Raw genomic sequence first — 22005 nt, 5'->3', positions numbered from 1 at the left:
ACAGGACCTAGTTACCTGCGGGATCGCATCCTACCCCATACATCCCTGCGACCAATTCACTCTCACAGGGAGGGACTCCTCCGGGTGCCGTCTACCAAGCAATGCCAGCGGGCGGCGCCCAGGAGTAGGGCCTTCTCTGTGATGGGCCCAACCCTCTGGAATGACCTCCCCCCCGATATTAGAACCACCACTGATCTCCGCTCCTTCCGCAAGAAATTCAAGACCCACCTGTTCCAATTAGCTGGCCTGGCCCATTCATAGTAATATTCTTTAATCCTCCTGGCAGTTATTTTTTAATTATGGGGTAGTTTTTGGGGTAGATTTTAATGTTGTCTCTAATTTTATTATTACTGTACAGTTTGTATATCGCCTCCTCTATGTATATGTATGTATATGGTGTTTTAACCCTGACTGTACACCGCCCCGAGTCCCTTTGGGGAGAGGGAGCGGTTTCTAAATTTAAATAAAGTAAAGTAAAGTAAAGTTCCAAATAGAACAGAACAGAATAGAATAACAGAGTTGGAAGGAACCTTAGAGGTCTTCTAGCCCTCCAAGTATTCAAATATTCAACCTCTTTTTCAGAAATGGGAAATACATTAATATTAGTTTCTCAAAGACTCTGGGAGGATGAAGAAAGGCAGAAATAAAATACTATAAATTAAATATATAAATCTGTAAGAGGCAATTTTTACACTTTGCTATAAAAATATTATCACATGCACAGAAAGTTCCACAAAGTACCATAACACATCTTAAAACAAGGTTGCAAAGGACAATTCAGTACTCAGATTTAGATACTGTACAGTACTGGATTGTTGTGTTCTTTTTAGAAAACTAGTAACTTTAGGTATGAAGGAAATGCCCTATTCCAGAGCTGCCATTTACACAAAGAGTTTATACTTAGCTTCTAGGCTTCTCTGTCTGGTTGCTTGGAAGATTACTGATTGAACCTTTTATTTGGACTAGGAATGATCTATCTGGACCCTCAAATGATGAGAAGGAAAGCAAACTCTAAAACATCTTGAGAATACCATGTTGCATGTCCTTAGCTTAGACTGATAGGCTAGAATAAGGATAGTTGGATTTAAATTCTCATGAAGTAACAAACCTTAATGAGTCCGTTTCTACAATGTCTCGTGGAACCTTTTGGCAAAGGGAACATGTGTTATATTCCTGATTTATCTTGAGGAACAGTCGGATAAAGAATTATTACGTATTTTTAATGATGGCATTGTATGCCCTCTCAATTTTATTCAAACCGGTATTACCTGTTTCTTTTCAATGAACCATTCAGCCTGTTAATGGTGGCTGAATCCATTTTTGATGTCACGCTCTATCAATTTTGTAGAATGTAAATCAGTTTTGTATGTTGTAAGAACCCCCAAGAAACATGAAAGGAATGGTTACCTTCCAATTCGGCACCCATTCAATGAGCCCAACAAAGATTAATAATTCTCTTGGATACCTTTTCGACAAGGAACCATACCTGAGTTGCAATTGCTTTGGCTGTTTTCCTATTGTCTCCTGTGATAAGCACCACATCCACTCCCATATTCTGCAATATGTGCATTGCTAAGACTGCCTCTGGCTTGACTGTGTCTGCTATTGCCATCATGCCACAAAGTGCACCTACAAAAAAACCATATCTTTACTTACATTTATGAGATCTCTGTGTCATGGCTTCTCTGGAAAGCTACAGTATAAATAGTCCTTGATGTGAAATCACCATCGAGCCTGGAATTTTGGTTGTAAGTTTTAATGATTATTAAGCAAGGTGCCCACATGATGGCCTTGTTCAACGACTGCAATCTAAGCTCTCCCTGTTGCTAAATGACCACATAGGTTGTTAAGCAACTACACAGGGTTATCCCAGAATGGGGAGGTCCAGGAAGGCCCAATACCCATTGGTATATGGAAACCTGCCATGGCTGGGCAGTGTCAGCTGGCTAGGTCCACCAGTGCAGGGACCTTCTTCTGCCCCACTACAGCAGGGTCTAGTTATGTTTCTGTTGCCATGCTCCATCCTGCAGATGGGCCCCATTCTCACAATGGTTTGGAAGACTCCTCCAAATTGTGCAAAGCTGCCAGAAGACAAGAACAGTTAAGACAAAAGGGGCGATTCAGGAGTAAGGCTTGGAGATGATTGGCACCTCCCATAAGACATGAACCACAGTGAGAACAATGTCAATTGTTAGCATGATGTCCTTTGGAAAGGAAGATGCCAGCAAAGCTGGTATTCTGAAAGACTCCGAGCCTCAGGCCTTCAGAACACTGAGGCTCAGAGTCTGTAGTGTTTTCTCCTCTGGAGAGGAGAAGGATGCTAATGAAAGAGGAGGATTCTGGAGGAGAAAACTCTAAAGACTCTCAGAATCAATGTTTCCAGGTAGTCCTTTCATTCTGTGCATGAAAGAAAACTATTTTTGCGGGCAGGCTGAACAAGGCTTGGAAAGATCCAAGAGAAGGAGTCATCCAAAGGTGGTTTTTTTTCCAAAATGCAACTGGACTGGACTGAATAAGCTTCTTAGATGATAAGCAAAACGTCTTCAAAGGAAAAAAGAAACAAGTAAGTCCAATTGCCTTTTGAAAAAAATACCTTTGGGACCTGTAAGATTGAGAATCTCCATAGACAGGGAAGGAGTTCTGTTCCATACAGAGACTGAAAGAGCTGCCTGTCAGAATAAGGCAGGCAGCTCTTTCACCGTGTAAAGGAAATTCTTTCTCTGGGTAGATTGAATGTCAGCATTCCAAGTAATAGATCCATCGCAAGCAAAAACTCCAAGGAAGGTGGACAACTCAAAGAATAGCTTTATTGGAAATATCACATTGGTGTTGTGGCCTGCCAGATTTGCACAGTGAGGAGATTGGGGAGGAACATGGGCCAGTCCTGCAGTCTGGGGAAGGCTCTGATGAGTGCTCTGTGTCGGAGGCAGAGAGGGGGCCAGAGCCGTATGCCAGTTATCAGCTGCCTTCAGAGTCAGACATCAGAGAGGCAGATGAGCAGCTGGAGCCTGTTCCCAGTGTGCGCATGCGCAGAGTGGCCAGACGAACAGTTAAAGAACAGGGGTTGACTTGGGAGTAAGACCACAGGTGGGCGATGAATGGCCCCTCCCAGAGGAAATAAAAGAGGAGCGAAAGAGGAGTAGAGTTTACAGGAGACAATTAGTTTGCTTAATTGGTTTGTGACTCTCTGAGACTCCTTGCCAAGTTTTGCAGATATTGCCCTTGCAGCTCTCCAAGCCAGATAAAGTCTGTGACTGTAAATCCTCCCTTGAAAGACTTCGTTGGATGTGAATGAGAAGAATTCACAGTAAATTAATAAAAGGGATTTTTTGTCGGGACAAGGAGTTTGCTTCGTGATTTTGGGAAGCCTAGGTCAGAACAATTGGCACATATCTGGTGAAAACCAAGTCTGAGGGTCACGTTGGTTTTCACCTAATTAAAAGTAAAAGTTTTTCCCTCAACTCCAATCAATCAGCCACATAGCCCAATCAAAGCATTGTCTGCTGGTCTGGTGACTTCACTCCTCCTTCCTCCGGCCAGATGTGAGAATGTCCTTGGTTCCCAAGAGAAAGTATTTTGTTTTGACTGCACAACCCCAGCTGTCTCTAATCCCCCTCCCTATCGCTTGCTCCAGTGTGGCAGCACTGAAAGCCCAAGATGGCTTTGGTCAGATCAGCTTCAGGGTTGACATTGGGTCTTTGGGATCCAGGCTTGGTTCAGCTGGCCCAGCACAGGTGTTTTTCCCATTCTGTGTGCAGAATGATTCTTCAGCCAGCCTGAGAGCAAAAGAGTTGCCTGACAGATTGATTCGGCCCCATGCAAGACAGAGTCCCTTTGTTAAGCAGATCTTTCACTCTTAAAAAGGCTAGCTGAAAAAGGTCTTCAGGGCAGACCTTTTTCAACCATTCCCCAGGAACCAGCCAGGCAACAGCACCTTGTGACCTTCCCTTGACAGCTTCCCCAGTTGACTTTCTGGAAAGCTGGCATGGAAGATTGCAAATGGCAATGATTGCGGGGTGCTTGACAATTCATCACAAGTGTGAAGTGCATAGATTGCAATCCTGTTATCACGGGGGTGTTGCAATAGCCGTAACTTTGAGCACAGGTCATAAGTCCCTTTGTTCAATGCTGCTATAATTTCAAATAATCACTGAACGAATGATTGCGGTACTCCATACTGTAACCTTCCCTACCCTAGTGTCAGCAGTGTAATCCTATGAAGTCTGCTACCAGTTTGGTGAGTCTGTTACCGAGCATGTGCATGCATGCCTGAGGCGCACCCACGCAGCGCTAAAAAGGAACATTTTGAAGCCTTCCGAGTCTGCAAAGGTAAGTAGAACAGCAAGGGGGGTAGGGGAGAATCTGCTGTGCTACGCGATTTAGATTAGCTAAAAAGCAGGAAATCCGACGATTCTAGCTAATATAAATTGCACGTCACAGCTGACCATCGCCCAGCTGATCGTCAGTATCATTCCGGTAATGACCGGTATCATTTTTTACTACCAGTTGGGGTGAACTGGTCTGAACCAGTAGCATTTCACCCCTGCCTAGTGTCCTCCAGAGATGCTGGTTTTTATCTCCTGTAATTCTCCATCCAGCATACCCAGTGGGGATGTTAGCAGAAGGAATTAGGGAAGCTAATATTCCATGCATCTGGAGGGCACTAGCACAGGGAACGGTGTTAAAATACAATGGCTTCCTAATTTGAATTTTTAGCTACGGAACAGAGCAACATCAGAGTAGCAGGGCTTTGCACATTTTTTCAGAAGTTAAACTTCCTCTAGTCCTGATTGGTTAGCATTACCATTTATGGCCACCAGGATTGCTGTCTGTCCTTTCATTTCATGGTCTCTCATGGCCTCATGAACGTCACTGGAGATATGCAGGCCATTCCGTCTCATCCATTCCCGATTCCCAATCAACACTGAATAAGTATGAGAAACTGCCGTATCTGTCAGATGTAAAAATGCAGAACTGTGAGAATTTAAAGAAAGACTTTTTATAAGCTACAGGGAATGTTAAAAACTCACCGGTATATTCCAACCTGTTTCCTTTAACAGGCATTAATCTATATAACTTGATAAGTAGGGTAAAAATATATCAATTTACCTCTCGGTAAGCCAATTCAGAATATTCTTCAAAACTTTCAAGATGTTATGGGAAGTACAATGTTCTGGAACTAGATTTGTATATGATCCCTTCACTGTTTGGCAATGATTAAAATTAGATAGGAAAGAGCACAGAAAGCAAATATCTTTTTATGGGGCACTATGAAGAACCAAGAAAAACTGAATTCCAGAGGGAAGAAAGAACTTTTGACTTCAAGTGATGCAGAATGGAGTACATATAATCAGACAATTCAGACCAGGCTAAGGCAAACGTCTTTCACTTTGAAGATTACAGATTCACTGGCATTAAGATAATCATTGTATATAGTCCTGGGCGTCTACCTTGCCTAACAAATACATGGGTGATTTGATGGAGTTTTGCTTTCTTCATACAGGACAGTTTGATGTTTTTTTTCTATACTGGGGTAAGAACATGAAATTGCACCCACTCTTCAGACTTGGTTGTATTGCCCAGATTGCTCAGCATCTCAATTTGCAGAAGCTGGAGATACTTCATTTAGGAATGTTCATCCATTTATTTTTCCTTCTATCTTATGGGTTGTTCAAATTACTCCAACCTTTTTGAAAAAAAAACTGTTTCCTATTTAGACATTAGAAAGGTTGAGGATTAATATAATGAACCCTAAGAATTTTTTAAAAAACGTTTTCCAAACGCCATCTATTATCAACTAGGTGATTTACTAAATCTAGTGTTCCTTTTGGTTTTCTTTTGGGCAGTGGTCTGTTGCTTGCTAAATTTGAAGCTCCTAAACTGGTCAGAAACAGGGATGTGGTGGCTCAGTGGGTAGGACGCTGAGCTTGTCAGTCAGAAAGATCGGCAGTTCAGCAGTTTGAATCCCTAGTGCCGCCTAACGGAGCGAGCTCTCGTTACTTTTCCCAGCTTCTGCTAACCTAGCAGTTTGAAAGGATGTAAAAATGCAAGTAGAAAAATAGGAACCACCATTGGTGGGAAGGTAACAGCGCTCTGGGCGCCTTCGGTGTTTAGTCATGCCAGCCACATGACCACGGAGACGTCTTCGGACAGTGCTGGCTCTTTGGCTTTGAAACGGAGATGAGCACCGCCCCCTAGAGTCGGGAACGACTAGCACATATGTGTGAGGGGAACCTTTACCTTTAAACTGATCAGAACACTCTACTGTCCAAGCTTAAAAAGGCTTTTATGAGGTTATCTTCATTTTTAAAAACCCTAAGAAACAATATCTAATCTTGACATGTTTTCCCACCACTTCCATATTTCTCCTTACTAGAAAAGTAAATCGAGAAGGAAAGGTGGCATAGCTTTACAATACTTTTTGACTGGCAGAGCATTTTAAAGGTTTTTTTTAACATCTTCAACTAGGAACATAGCCAACGTGAGTTGGTTGGACCTACTGTAACTTGGGTAATTCCTTAAGCAAACCTTCTCCATTTATAAGTAGCACCTTGCTTACCTCTTGCTTTGGGGAGTGGAGTCTGATCTTTAACACCTTTATCAAAGCCATCAATATGAGGGCTGAGGCTGGTCATATACTGCTTAATCTCATCACCCAATAAGGTTTCAGTGCTGCTAATATTACAGCTTATTCCACATCCAGGAACTGTCTGAAAATCTTTACAGCATCCAAGGATCTCTGTGCCAAGTTCCTGCAAAAATGCGCATTTTAAACATCACTTTGAAGAAGCAAAATGCTTCATTTTCATGCATAAATGGAAACACTTAAAGCTATAAGCAGTTTTCAAAAGCTTTTTCTGAAATTGTGATAATGTGCATGTAAAACGTGCCTGAAGTTAATATGATATGTACCTATTTTCTGGAATAATAGCTTCCCCAAATTTAAACTTGAAAAACATGAAGTGTATTTTAAATTCAAATTGTGTAATTCACTATACTATACTCAATTTTAAATCAAATCAGTACTATCCACTGGTTCGAAGGATATTTTACAATTCAAAATAAAGAATTTCTCACAGGTATTCCAAACTTGGTTTAAATGTCATGAATTCCCTCAAAGCAAAGTAGTTCTTCTCTTTTTAAAAAAAAGAAATGTAGCTATAGCTTTGGAGGATATTTAACTTGCTTAGGTCTATTTGACAGTACTAGGAAATTATGGTCCTTATGAGGTTACTGAATTGCAACACTTGGTAATCCAGCCAAGATAGCTAATAGCGAGGGATACTGGGAACTCTCATACTGGTTTTTTTTAGAGAGCTTTCATCTCTTCAGTTTAGATCGAGTTTGGCAGCTTGGTCCCTTCAAATACTGAAACCCCTCTTGTTTCAGGCTGCTATCCTGAGCCAACCAAACAGGAATTGGGTGGGAGTTCATATCCAAGGAGTTTCCTGTGCAGCACATGTTCCTGGCTCCACTCAGCTCAGGAGTGATGCTTAAAAACAAATCTGAAAAAGGTGGAGGCCCACAATGATTGGGCAATAAGAAGGGCGCTTCCTCAAGTAGTGGTACTAACTCTGAAGAAACTGATCCTAGGGAAAACAACTGTCATTTTTCCAAAAGAGCTGGGGAGAATCATCTCACTTCCTAACTCTCTGTTCTTTAAATAGAGGGGGTTCAATTTTCTGATATTATCACTATAAGACCTCAGTGTGGCTTCTTTTACCACATTGAAGACATTTCAGGCTACTTACTGTATGATGTTTTATATAAGACTAGCTGATAACCCAGCGTTGCCCGGGTATTTATTTATAGGGGGAAAATGTCTGGACCAAATGTAATTTCTAATGTTGGATTTTCCCTCTTACCAGAGGAAGCCCCCTTGTGGAGTATTGTGAAGCCGTTACCATCGCAACTCTACTGCGCTGTACAGTAGAAGCCATTTTACAGTGGTACAGTAGAAGCCATTTTAAGGCACAACAGGCTGTATCTTAACAGAACACCCCCCCCCCCGAGGGGTGTTGGGGAATTAAACTATTTTAGAGCTTATTCTATGCCAAGACAGAACTTTCTACCCAAAGCAGGATTGAATGTCAGTGAAAAGAACACACCTCTTTGCAATATCGAGTGACAGCCATTCCTAAAGGATGCTCACTGCTGGCTTCGGCAGTACCAACAAGAGCAAGGAACTTTTTCAGAGGCAAGGTAGCTTCTGTGACTCCTAGCAAGAGGACGCGCATGACTCTGGGAACACCGTAAGTCAAGGTTCCGGTTTTATCAAACATCACTGTCTTCACCTGGAAGAAATCATACTGACAAGTGATGGCTTTGCTAATTTGAAACATCCAGGGTATAGTTCCTTTGTAACAGAGAGAGGTAGGCTTGCTCATAGGATAGGGCATATTATGAGAAAAGTAGTCCTGGGCTTTGGCAGGATAGTGCCCTCTTTCCCTCTTGGGAAAGGTGCCTCTTTTTATGAATGGCAAACGTGCTATTTTAATTAATAATTAATTAATTAATCTAATTTCCTGACACACACAAATCGACCTATTTCCAAAATCTTAAGTTACTGTCCCTCCTTTAACGTTCAGCAATTTCTTAAGTAAATTCTCAATTTTTCATGTTTTGTTAGGTAAAGTCTCTTTCAAGTCAAACTTGATTCATGGACATATTTATGAGGTTTTCTTGGCCACATACAGAAACAGTTTGTCCCAACATTCCTCGAAGAAGCATTCAACTTTGTTAGGGCCATTAGTAATATTATCTTACAGATCTGCTAATGTCATAAATGCAAGTCTGACAAAATTTCGCATTTTGATTCTTGAGCGCTAACCCAAATGTCGAGAACAGGATTAGAATAACTATTTCTCTCTCTGAAGATCAAAAACTGGAGCTATTCCCTATGTAAAACTTGAATTCTGGACATTTCAATTAAGCTGCATATTAAGACAGCAAAATGAAACCGTTTTAGTGACTAATCAGCAGTTATACAAAGAAACCACAGTAAGCCTGGTTTATTTTTAAAAAAGATAGTGGCCCAGGTTATAATAAATTGCTTGCAGTTTAGGACTAATAGTCATCAGTTAGCAATGATAATAATTAACCTTATGTGCCATTTCCAGGGGTTTCCCTCCTTTGATTAGAATACCATTCTGAGCAGCAACTCCAGTGCCCACCATCACAGCAGTTGGAGTAGCCAGGCCCAAAGAACAAGGACATGCAATGCACAGAACTGTGATGGAGGTCTGGAAGGCAAACCGTAGGACAATTTCAGCTTGTGAGTTCTGTTTGCTGTGATGCTAGAAAGCAAGCAAGAAATATTTATTTGCAAGAGATATATTGGCAATCTTTTATATTAGCATCATTACGCACAAATACGCTCTCACACATCTTTGCCCTCTATTTTTGGAGAGAAATCACTACATGCGAAAATTTAGTCCTGCTACCGTTTTACGTTGAAGCTGCTGTCAAAGTACTCTTCCATATAAAAATATTCTATCAATTGTATTTAATTGCCTAGTCAGAATACATTTTCTTCTTCAGTAATCTGATCATTTTCACTTTGCTCCAGTCTTTAATTATCCTGCTTAACAGTTGTTCTTTAAAGCAGCATTTCGAGTATTTGAAGATTACAAATTAAAAACTTAAAACGCTGTAAGATGACAAACCTCCAGAGATTTCCTCACCCTGTTTAATGTCATGACTGCTGTTCTCTTTGGCAATCCAAACTAAACAAGGCTCTGTAACTGTATAAAGTAACAGTAGAATAAAAACCAGCTTTTGCCCAAATGATATTTGTCTATTGATCAGATTAATTCACATAGTAATATTTGCTCTCTATATTAATGTGTGAGAAAAAGAACAAATGCATGTCCTGACACTGAGATGCTATGACAAATGGGTAGAAGTAAAAAAACATGTTCAAGTGAATTATTCTGCATTTCATTCTCAAATGAGATAGCTAAGATCTTGAGAAACCCATTTGCCTTTCTCCTCTTTTTGATTCCTTGAGTTCTAAAGAAACTGCATTGAAAACCAGTATAAAAAAAACAAAAAAACATGCCTTTTTCAGATTTCATAGATAAATATGACAGATGTCAGGGTCCTGGATTTCATACTGAACCTGGAATCACTGAATTGGGTTTCGTGGGATCTTAAATGTATATGCCCAAGTGAACAAAAATATTTTTGAATAATTGCAGAAGAAATTCACAGGTATGTACACATATACAAACACATGTACAAACTCTCTGCGTAGTTCCTTGCTACCTAATTCTTCTCGTGTATTCTCAACATATTTATATCTTTTATAATCTCCTATCACAGGAGGTATTAGGGACACAGTGGCTCAGTGGCTAAGACGCTAAACCTGTAGATCAGAAAGGTCAGCAGTTCGGTGGTTCGAATCCCTAGCTCCCATTACTTGTCCCAGCTTCTGCCAACCTAGCAGTTCGAAAGCATGTAAAAATGCAAGTAGAAAAATAGAAACCACCTTTGGTGGGAAGGTAACAGCTTTCCGTGCGGCTTCGACATTTAGTCATGCCAGCCACATGACCACAGAAACATGGACAGCACTGGCTCTTCGGCTTTGAAATGGAGATGAGGACTGTCCCCTAGAATCAGGAGCAACTAGCACATATGTGCGAGGGGAACCTTTACCTTTTTACCATAGGAGGAGACTATAGGACACCCTATAGAGCCCTATAGGGCATCTCCCTGAAAGGTTATGAGTTTCAATTGTTCACTTGCAATTCTTATTAATGCATGTCGAACTCACTTTAAAAACTTTCTGGAATAGCAGGATATAAGTAATTACAATAATTAAATAAACAGTACTTACAGGAAAATATTTTAGTACAACATCAAACTGTATAAATCCGATTATGATCCATGTTATCAGGGTTACTGTTGAAATTATTATGATAAATGGAACAAAATAACCACTAAATCTGTCAGCTAGTTGCTGGATGGGCGCCTGCAAATCAGAAAAAAATTAGGTCCTTATGAGTGCACAATATTTTTTTAAAATACATTAACTTATCAAATTAAATATTTTACAAATACATCTGGTTGAGAGAAATACAGATCCCCCCCCATATCCCTCACCTGTGATTAAAATGCCATTAGTGAATTAACTGAAATGTGTCTCTTGAAAGAAATGCTTTTAGCTTGCTATTGAAACAAGGGGATTTACTTCTAATGAAGCATGTTTATAGAACAGGGATCTTCAACCTTTGCTTTGCTGGCTGGGGAATTCTGGGAGTTGAAGTCCGCCAGGCTTAAAGTTGCCAAGGTCGGAGCTACAGAAGATGTTTCAACCAATAGTTCTGTGATGACAAGATCCCTGGCCCAGCAGCTGCAACTGCACATGATCTTTCTGCAGTAATAGCAATAGCACTTGGACTTATATACCACTTCACAGAGCTTTACGGCCCTCTCTAAGCGCTTTGCAGAGTCAGCATATTGCCCCCAATAACCTGGGTCCTCATTTTACCGACCTCAGAAGGATGGAAGGCTGAGTCAACCGTGAGCCAGTCAGGATCGAACCGCCAAACTGCTGGCAGCCAGCAATCAGCAGAAATAACCTGCAGTATTACATTCTAACCACTACATCACTATAGTTCATAAAGGCCTTCTGCGATTTCCCATCTCTTGGCCCATGATAACAGATGCTGTCCTTACTGGTTCCCTGACCCAGCAGGACCAACTAATCCATAGAATCTGGTTGGAGAAAACCATGCAAGCCACCATCTGGCAAACATTTTAAACATTTATTGGGGAATTTTTTAAGGGAATTTTAATTGTATTTGTATTTTAATTAAGAACTGTACAGTATATTTTTTACCTCCTCCGTTTACGTCTATGTCTATGTCTACGTCTATGTTTCTGTCTATGTATTTGTATATGGTTTTAACACGACTGTACACCGCCCCGAGTCCTGCCAAGGAAAGGGTGCGGTCTAGAAATAAAATTTATTATTATTATTATTATTATTATTATTATTATTATTATTATTATTATTATTATTATTATTATTATTATTATTATTATTATTATTATACGATTGTATCACAGCGGCCAGTTGATTCGCCGGATTTGGCATTGATTACTAGTCGGGCCCCACCCAGGGGCCTAGGACGTCGTAACGTATTTTCGTAATATACGTGCAGATCCAAGCAGTGCAGCTTTTTGCATTTGACTGATGGTGATTTTGTCAAGTTTTAACTGTTTTAAATGTAATTCCAGTGCTTTTGGAATAGCACCCAGTGTGCCGATTACCACTGGAATTACCACTGCTGGTTTGTGCCATAATCGTTGGATTTCAATTTTTAAGTCCTGGTATTTCGCGACTTTTTCATGTTCCTTCTCCTCAACCCTGCTATCACCTGGTATTGCGATGTCTATGATTGTAACCTTCTTTTTCTCAACCAGTGTGATGTCTGGTGTGTTATGCGCTAGTACTTTGTCTGTTTGTATACGAAAATCCCACAGGATCTTGACCATCTCATTTTCGGTGACTTTTTCAGGCTTATGTTAATATTATTATTATTATTATTATTATTATTATTATTATTATTATTATTATTATTATTATTATTATTATTATCTGATCTAATGCAATTTAACATAGTTAGTTTAAAGGATGTATTGTGAAACCGAGCACAGAAAATAAATCAATTAGGCCAACTCAGTAAGTTTGATTTAGAACTGTCTTCCTGAATGAGGTGACCTCCAAAGGCTGGCAGAAGCTGGGATTCAGAAGACCTCAAATGTGGAAAGATAGGGAAAGAACTTTGCGAAAGTTAGGAGAGTGTTTTTTAGTTTTATATACTACGGTTCTGGAGCATTTCCAGTGATTTGAACACCTAGGTCAGCATATGAATTCCAACATCCCCTCCCCTCCACCCAACACTTTGTTTTACCTTTGACATCTGAGCTTCCTCAACTAGTTTCACAATCTGTGCCAGGGTGGTATCAGAGCCAACATGAGTTGCATTTACAAGCACAGATCCATGTGCATTGAGAGAACCCGCAATAACCACGCTGCCAGGTTTTTTAGTGACTGGCATGGCTTCTCCTATAAATATAATAAGTTAATCCACCGATAAGTTTTAATAGCATTTCACATACATACTGGCAGTTACCAAAAAATAATAATAATAGAGGTGCTATTAAGACATACCCTCAATTTTGAAGAAAGCCACACCTCAGTGGAAAGTAACAAGATCAAGGGGCAGATGAACTGTGATTGCTCCTTGGTGAAACTGAATCCTAGCCAGACAACAATAACCCTTTGTTCTCTTTCTGCGCTATTTTCTTCCCCATGGCAACCTTGCATCTCGTTCTCGAAAATTAAGCCACTCAAGCAGCAAAACCCTTTATTCAGAAACCAATGAGTTCTGGTTCTCTATCCATAATCATTTTATTAAATTGTTTCTGCGAACAGGAGAAAAAATTTGAATTCCCAGGAATGCCTTCAAATATATCTTGTCCATAGTGAAAAAGACTGGACCAGAGGGTGTGGGTGCAGAGCAGCAGAGGACAGAAAAATGTTTGCTAATGGAGATCACTTTGTGATTTCACTCAATGATTAATAAGATCCAAAATTATCTATCTGGGCTAAAGGGATCACCTTCCTTATTTTTATTCTCTTCAGGCACCAAAACTATTGGGATTCTTTCAGTGGTGGGTTCCGGATCCCGTTGCAACCGGTTATGGTGAAACGGGGCCAGGAGCCCACCACATGAACGTGTGCAGTGCACGCGCATACACGTGCAGCACGCACATGCATACTTACCACCCATGATGCTCCGCAATGCTTCTGCAATGCTCCAGCTGCTCGGTGGAGCATCGCGCAGGTGTCATGCGCTCCGTGCGCCTGCGTGGAAGCCCCAAAAACTTCAAATACCGGTAAGGAGCGAAAGCGGGTGGATGGGCCCTCTGGAGCACCGTACCGAAACGGTACCTGGTGCTCCCGGCAGGCACCGGTACACCCATACTGGGGCGTACCAGTCATAACCCACCACTGGATTCTTTCCAAATAAGATTTGGGCCACCATATATGGCTGTGGCAACACAGCTAGAAGTCCAACTTGAGGTTCAGAGGTAAAACTGCCTTCAAACTGTCCTTTAGCACATCCATATAGGGTTTTTCCCCCCGAATGGAATAGAACAGAAGTGGTTCACCTTTCTGTCTTCTGAGACCTTTTTTTATTTCCGACTCTATCCTAAACCTTCGACTTCCAACATGATTTCCCCATTCTAGTACTAACTATACAATACAATACAATAGTTGGAAGGGACCTTGGAGGTCTTCTAGTCCAACCCCCTGCCTAGGCAGGAAACCCTCTACCATTTCAGACAAATGGCTATCCAACATCTTCTTAAAGACTTCCAGTGTTGGGACATTCACAACTTCTGGAGGCAAGATGTTCCACTGATTAATTGTTCTAACTGTCAGGAAATTTCTCCTCAGTTCTAAGTTGCTTCTCTCCTTGATTAGTTTCCACCCATTGCTTCTTGTTCTATCCTCAGGTGCCTGGGGCAACTTCTTTGTATTAACTAAACTGAGCGTATCCAGTTTAGCCTTCTAATCAATCAAAGTCAACTAGATGCTACCTTTTTAGATGCTACCTAGTCTGGATATATTTAATCTCTGCGCCCCCCGCTCCATTCTTCTTGCATAACAGCAACCCTTTGGAAAGGTAAGTTATTTATTTTTTAAAAGTAAGGAATTACGTACCTGTTATAAGAGACTCATCGGCCATAGAACTGCCTTCAATCACTTTTCCATCAACTGGAAATTTCCCACCAGGGACCACCTTTACAATATCTCCTCGCTGAACTAATTCTACAGGAATTTGCTCTTCTCTGTAAGATAAAGCTCACGGTTAAAATTCAACGCAACTTTCCCCCTCAGATCTTGCTTTTTTTCAAACAGAAGAAATTATGCTATCTTAATAAAGTTAAATATACAAAGATAAATACAAAAACGCTACGTAAGTTGTTTTAATATTCTAAAACTATTTTTTATGTATATGACTGCACATGCCAGAAGATTGTAGTATTGAAGTAAAGCCAGGGATATCAGCTTCATCTCCACTTTCAATTTCAGAAACTCACTGGGTAACTTTGGGCTAGTCACTCTTTCAGCCCAACCCACCTCATTGAGCTATTGGAGGGAAACCTAGAGAAGAAATGCTATACATTTACTTGAGCTCTTGGAGGGAAGGTAACTAATCTAATAAATCAGTATTCTGGGGAATCTGAACTCTTTCTGACCATGTACTTCATTTATTATCCCACGATATTTTTCTACATCTTATTCAAGTAATGTGTGGCATTGCAAAGCAGGTATTTACTTATCTCTGGTCAACTGACTTTTCAAGACAGAACAAAATTAAACACAATCATTTATTTAAATTTTATTTATAATAACTACAGTTACATTCCATTTCCATCAAAATTAACTCTCAGCAATGAGTTAGAACAAATATAAAAGAAAAAATTCAGTCATGTATGTATGTATGTATGTATGTATGTATGTATGTATTTGTGTGTGTGTGTGTGTGTGTGTGTGTGAATGTATGTATGTATGTATGTATGCACGCATCACAGAACACAAGAACGCAGTAAGAAAAAAAGAAAAAACTTCCTCCCTTTTCCAGCACCTTAAAGCTACAGGACATGAAATCAATTTTGAAGGAGCCAGGTTAATCTCCAAAACAGAACGCCTCAACAAGAGAATAATAGAGAATAATATCGAAATAGAGAAACACCCCCACAACATGAATAAACGTGATGATACCTCCTGCCTACCAAACATCTGGAAAACAGCCCTAGTCAACAAACAAACGAACCACCCACCACCCAGGCCGTTACAATACAAAATAACAATGCACACACAGCCAGCACCAATCAGCACCAATCTACCAATCATGATACAACCACACAACCAGTCATTCCACTTACTGAAACAAAGCCAGCACCCCATCCCCTCCCACCAAGATTTACAGAAAGACGGCAGCTCCGTTCGCATTTTAAGCCAAAGAAAGAAGCCTGAAGATGCAAGTGAGACGTTTGCTGAAACGTTGCCAAGACAATCTCAATCTTACACGGGAAAAGACCCGAATACAACAAAACCAGCATACTACACCCGTGAAAATCTACGAAAACATATATATATACACACACACACACCAAAAATGTAAGGTGAAATTATTAAAATTGAATTTTAGAAAATAAAAGGATTAATATTTGGCCCATTAAATAAGAATTTTTACCCCAAGTCAGATTTTGCCGCTTGTCAAAATCCAGTCATTGTTGTTTTCAAGTTGCAGAGTTTTTCATACTTGGCAGGTTTAAGATGTGTAGAGTTCAACTTCCAGAATTCTCCAGCCAGTATTCCCCAGGTCAGGCATCTTAAAGATCTCAGCTTTGAAAAAGACTGCCTTACTGTACAAGCAGTTTTTGATTTATGACTGTTCGTTCAGTGAACATTCAAAAATATTATGGTGCTGCTGGAGAAAGGGATGTATGATCCGCTCCCAAAGTTCTAACTTTGGGGAGGGGAGGGGATGGAATCAATGCAGCACACAAAAATTCAGGCGTGCCCATTAAGCCAGGAAGCCTCAACTGGCTAGGATCTACTGGCATGTAGAAACCCACTTTGGGCAAGAGGTCATGGCCAGCTAGGCCCACTCTCTCAAAAGGCTCATGTCTTCTCACTACTCAACTGCACAAGTCTGCTTGCCTTCCCTTTCCATGCAATTGCTGGCATGTCAGCCGATGCAAGGTTCAGCTATTGTAGAAAGCTAGCTAATGTTTCCAAAGGTTAGAAAGAGCCTCAAAAGCATCACAAGACCAGCCCTCAGCTGGAACAAACCTTCCAGGAGTGGTGGGAAGAGTTGAAGGGCCACGTACCAATGGGTGCTTAATGACTGCAATAACTCACAACCCAAATTGTGGGCTCAGTTGTGATAGTAACTTGAGGACTACTTGTTTCTATGCTCATTGTAGTAGTTAGGGAGAGAATCCCAAAGGAGGAAAAAATTGCTTAAGACTTGCTCTTGTTATTGGATGGTGAAGAAATCATTAATTTCAAAGGAGAGTTTTAGAGGCACAATTCCACTTAGCTATTTAATCTATATACAGCAGTTCATAACAGGTGACTCAGAAGAACTATGTTTCAGTGTACCCTCAAAATCAATTACATCCACTCTTCCGGGTTGTTCCTTGTGCCGATGGCAGGCTTTTTTTGAGCCTGTCAGATCAAGAGGCAGTTAGAGGTGTTTTTTTACGATCTTTAACACCTCGGACACTCTTAAATTCTTGGAATTTATGAGGGAGAGATTCAGCTGCTGGGTTGAGCCCTCGTGTACCCTCCAGGAGGATTTATAGCCTCCGGAGTCCGATGAGGTTTGCCCCCCTTCGCAGTTGTTGTTTTCTCCTGCCTTTTTGATAACCTCTGCTAATTAGCAGAACCAGTCGCCGGGAACAGCCTTAACATCTCAACATCCCAAGAAGGAAGCAAGACTTTTGCAAGTATTTTAAGTCTTAATTGGGGGGGAAAAAAATCCCTTTAAAAAGAACGCTACTGCTGAGTTTGAGAGGCGTGGGCTTAGAACAAAGGATTCAAAATGGCGTTGATTTATAGCTGAAAACCTACAGAAAACGAAAGCTAATTACTTGCTGATAGTCGGGGCAGTAAAGGCGGAACGGTTGAAACAACCCTAACTATTAACAATCTTTAAGCCAGTTTATATAACCTGAACTACTTAAATGTCAAAGTTTTAATTTCGAGCAACTTAGAAAGAAACATTTGCAAGTATTAATTTACAGCTGAATACCTAAGGAAAACGAAAGTTAATTGAATGGTGACAGCTAGAGGCGGCTGTAAGAATTATTAATTATGGCAACGGAACAAAAAGCTTCACCAGCTGCCACAATAAATTATCAGGATTTCACGGACTTCATAAGGGAAGTAAATGCTTTTTTACGCAAAGAAATTAAGGAGGTTAAAGAAATGGTTCAGGATACCATTAAAAAACATGATCAGCTTGACAAAAAATTACACACTTTAGCCACAGGTCTGTCAGAAGTTGTTCTTAAGGTGGACAGCAAAGTTGATCATCTGGCTTTGGATTTGGAAACTAAAACGAAGGAATGCAAGTAAGGACTGTGACGTTGATGCTATTATACATCTTGGCACTAATGATCTATCCCAGAAAGATGTACTTTCTGTGCAGAATGATTTCCAGAACTTGGGGTATGAACTTAATAGTATAGGTTGTAGGCTTATCTTTTCAGAGGTTTTACCTGTATATAAGGAACAAAAAGGGAAGGGCCAGCGTGTAGCAGAGTTTAATGTTTGGCTAAAGGAGTGGTGTAAAAGGGAAGGCTTTGGTTTTATTAGTCATGAAGCCTGTAGCTGGTCCAATGAAAAACTGTACAAAAGAGATGGGTTGCACCCATCCAAGAAAGGAACTGAGTTACTTGGCATTAAATTCACAGATTTTCTTGATAAACATTTAAACTGAAGAGCGGGGACAGAGAATTAATAGATACAGAACATCTCTGTCCCCAGCAAACTAAAATTCATAGGGTTATAAATGCATGTAACATAGATGTGTGTGTGGGTAAGATTATCACTCCTGCTGTCAAGCAAAACCAAGCATGTAATAGTGATTGTCATACCATGTGCATGAATCACACAAGTGGCAAGAAAATAGGGGCAGTCAGGCATAATACAGGTTATGTAGACAGTAAACACAAGGTCAATCAAAATGGACTCAAATGTCTATATACCAATGCACAGAGCATGAGGAATAAACAGGGAGAATTAGAAATTCAAGTAAAAGAGGGCAGATATGATATTATTGCCATTACAGAAACTTGGTGGGATGAAACTGACAAATGGAACATACAGCTAGAAGGATTTAAATTATTTAAAAGAAATAGACCAAATAAAAGAGGAGGTGGAGTTGCACTATATATAAGAAATAACTATGTCTCTACAGAAATAGAGCACAACAATAATGAGAACTATCTTGAATGCATTTGGGTCAATATTAAAGGTTGTGGGGGAAATGACATTGCCATAGGTCTATACTACAGGCCACCCAACCAAGCAGAGGAAGAAGATGAACTTTTTGCTAGTCAGCTAACTAAGGTATGTAGGAAGCACACCACAATAGTAATGGGAGATTTTAACTACCCTGACATCAACTGGGAAACAAACTCTGCACCAAGTGGAAGATCCAACAGGTTCCTAACAAACCTAGCAGACAACTTTGTTTTCCAAAAAGTAGAGAAGGAAACAAGGGGATCAGCCATACTGGACTTAATTCTCACTAACAGAGAGGAAATGATAGAAGGTGTTGAAGTCATAGGAACCCTGGGGGCAAGTGACCATGCAATATTGGAATTCAACATTATCCAAACACAAGTAGTAGAACAAAGTCAAACTAGAGTCTTGGACTTTAAGAAAGCTAATTTCAATAAACTTAGAGAGAGCTTGGGAAAAATTCCATGGATGAGAATCCTCGAGGGGAAAACAACTCAAGAAGCTTGGGAAATTTTGAAAAATGAGATTAGAAAAGCCCAGTCTAACACAATACCAATGAAGAAGAAAAACAACAGCTCCCAAAAGAAACCAGCATGGCTGCATAAACAACTATCTGACAAACTGAAAGACAAAAAAAGTAAGTATAAAAAGTGGAAGGAGGGGGACATAACTAAGGCAGAATATCAGCAAATAGCCCGAGCCTGTAAAGATGAAGTGAGGAAAGCTAAGGCTCACAATGAAGAAAGGCTTGCCACAAAAGTAAAAATTAACAAAAAAAGCTTCTTCCAACATGTTAAAAACAAGAAAAAAGTTAAGGAAACAATTGGTCCATTGCTAGGAGAAAGTGGCAAGAAGGTGACAAGCAACAGGGAGAAAGCAGAACTATTTAACTCATGTTTTGCATCTGTCTTTACACAAAGGGATAAAACAGTCCAACCTATCAAAAGCAGCACCACAAAATTAGGAACGCAAATTGAAATAGGGAAGAAAATGGTAAGTGAGCACCTGTCTACCCTAGATGAGTTCAAATCACCAGGACCGGATGGATTACACCCCAGAGTTCTGAAGGAACTAGCAGACGAGATCTCAGAACCACTGAATTATATCTTTCAGAGATCCTGGAACACCGGGGAACTACCAGAGGACTGGAAAAGAGCTGATGTGGTTCCCATCTTCAAAAAAGGGAAAAAATTAGATCCAGGAAACTACAGACCTATCAGCCTAACCTCAATACCAGGAAAGATTCTGGAAAAAATAATCAAGCAACGAATTTGCGAACACCTAGAAGCAAACAAAGTAATAGCCAAAAGCCAACATGGATTTGTCAAAAACAGATCATGCCAGACTAATCTTATTGCATTCTTTGATAATGTGACAAAATTAGTGGACCAGAGGAATGCCGTTGATATAGTTTACTTGGACTTCAGTAAGGCTTTTGATAAGGTAGACCATAACCTACTACTAGATAAAGTAGAAGAATGTGGGTTAGACAGCATCACCACCAGATGGATTGGTAACTGGCTGACCAACCGCACTCAACGTGTAGTTCTCAATGGAACTGCATCTACATGGAGGGAAGTATGCAGTGGAGTACCCCAAGGCTCTGTTTTAGGCCCAGTACTCTTCAACATCTTCATCAATGATTTGGATGAGGGAATAAATGGGGAACTCATCAAATTTGCAGATGATACCAAGCTGGCAGGAATAGCCAACACTCCAGAAGATAGGCTTAAGATACAGAAGGATCTTGACAAACTTGAACATTGGGCACTATCTAATAAAATGAAATTCAATGGTGAAAAGAGTAAGGTTCTACATTTAGGCAACAAAAACGGAATGCACAGGTACAGTATAGGTGATACCTTACTCAGTAGTAGTAACTGTGAAAGGGATCTTGGAGTCCTAGTGGACAACCATTTAAATATGAGCCAGCAGTGTGCAGCAGCTGCCAAAAAAGCCAACACAGTTCTAGGCTGCATCAACAGAGGGATAGAATCAAGATCACGTGAAGTGTTAATACCACTTTATAATGCCTTGGTAAGGCCACACTTGGAATACTGCATTCAGTTCTGGTCGCCACGATGTAAAAAAGATGTGGAGACTCTAGAAAGAGTGCAGAGAAGAGCAACAAAGATGATTAGGGGACTGGAGACTAAAACATATGAAGAACGGTTGCAGGAACTGGGTATGTTTAGCTTAAGAGAAAGAAGGACTAGGGGAGACATGATAGCATTATTCCAATATCTCAGAGGTTGCCACAAAGAAGAGGGAGTCAAACTATTCTCCAAAGCACCTGAGGGTAGAACAAGAAGCAATGGGTGGAAACTAATCAAGGAGAGAAGCAACTTAGAACTGAGGAGAAATTTCCTGACAGTGAGAACAATTAATCAGTGGAACAGCTTGCCTCCAGAAGTTGTGAATGCCCCAACACTGGAAGTCTTTAAGAAGATGTTGGATAGCTATTTGTCTGAAACGGTATAGGGTTTCCTGCCTAGGCAGGGGTTGGACTAGAAGACCTCCAAGGTCCCTTCCAACTCTACTATTGTATTGTATTGTATTGATTTGAAATTTGTTGAAATGGAGGGGAATATGCAGAGGATGGATAAGGAGATTATTATGATGCAATTCAGATCTATGGAGTACGCTGTTAGACTGAGGGTATCAGAGAAAACCCTAGAGAGGACTTAAGAAAAGTTTGTGCTGATGCTTTGGCCACGTTATTGAAGATCGAGGACTCTTCTGAGATTTCTGCAAGGATTGATAAAATTTACAGAGTTAATTCACGTATTGCATCACAAAGGCAACTACCAAGGGATGTTGTGATATACTTTACTGAGAGAAATTTTAGAAATGATATTCTGCAAAATTCTTTTTATTCATCTATTCAAATAGATGGAAAAACTATCGGAGTCTTTAAAGAATTACCCCCAGCGATGTTAAAG

General features: G+C 40.3%; 1 protein-coding gene across 2 annotated transcripts in view; it reads right to left on the bottom strand.

The window, feature by feature from the left end:
* Positions 1 to 22005, bottom strand: part of ATP7B (ATPase copper transporting beta) — a 64234-nt gene that overhangs the window by 9002 nt on the left and 33227 nt on the right. For both annotated transcript variants that reach the window (XM_081943523.1, XM_081943522.1), the window contains exons 10-17: positions 14741 to 14868; positions 12921 to 13075; positions 10838 to 10972; positions 9102 to 9296; positions 8109 to 8294; positions 6560 to 6752; positions 4805 to 4951; positions 1487 to 1629 (exon numbers count right to left, since the gene is read on the bottom strand). In XM_081943523.1, the coding sequence (XP_081799649.1) occupies positions 1487 to 1629; positions 4805 to 4951; positions 6560 to 6752; positions 8109 to 8294; positions 9102 to 9296; positions 10838 to 10972; positions 12921 to 13075; positions 14741 to 14868 (1282 nt within the window). The remainder of the gene's footprint in view (positions 1 to 1486; positions 1630 to 4804; positions 4952 to 6559; positions 6753 to 8108; positions 8295 to 9101; positions 9297 to 10837; positions 10973 to 12920; positions 13076 to 14740; positions 14869 to 22005) is intronic.

Source organism: Natrix helvetica, assembly GCF_964273705.1.
Source record: "Natrix helvetica genome assembly, chromosome: 2".
Classification (NCBI taxonomy): Eukaryota; Metazoa; Chordata; class Lepidosauria; order Squamata; family Natricidae; genus Natrix; species Natrix helvetica.
This window is presented reverse-complemented; position numbering and strand designations above follow the sequence as displayed.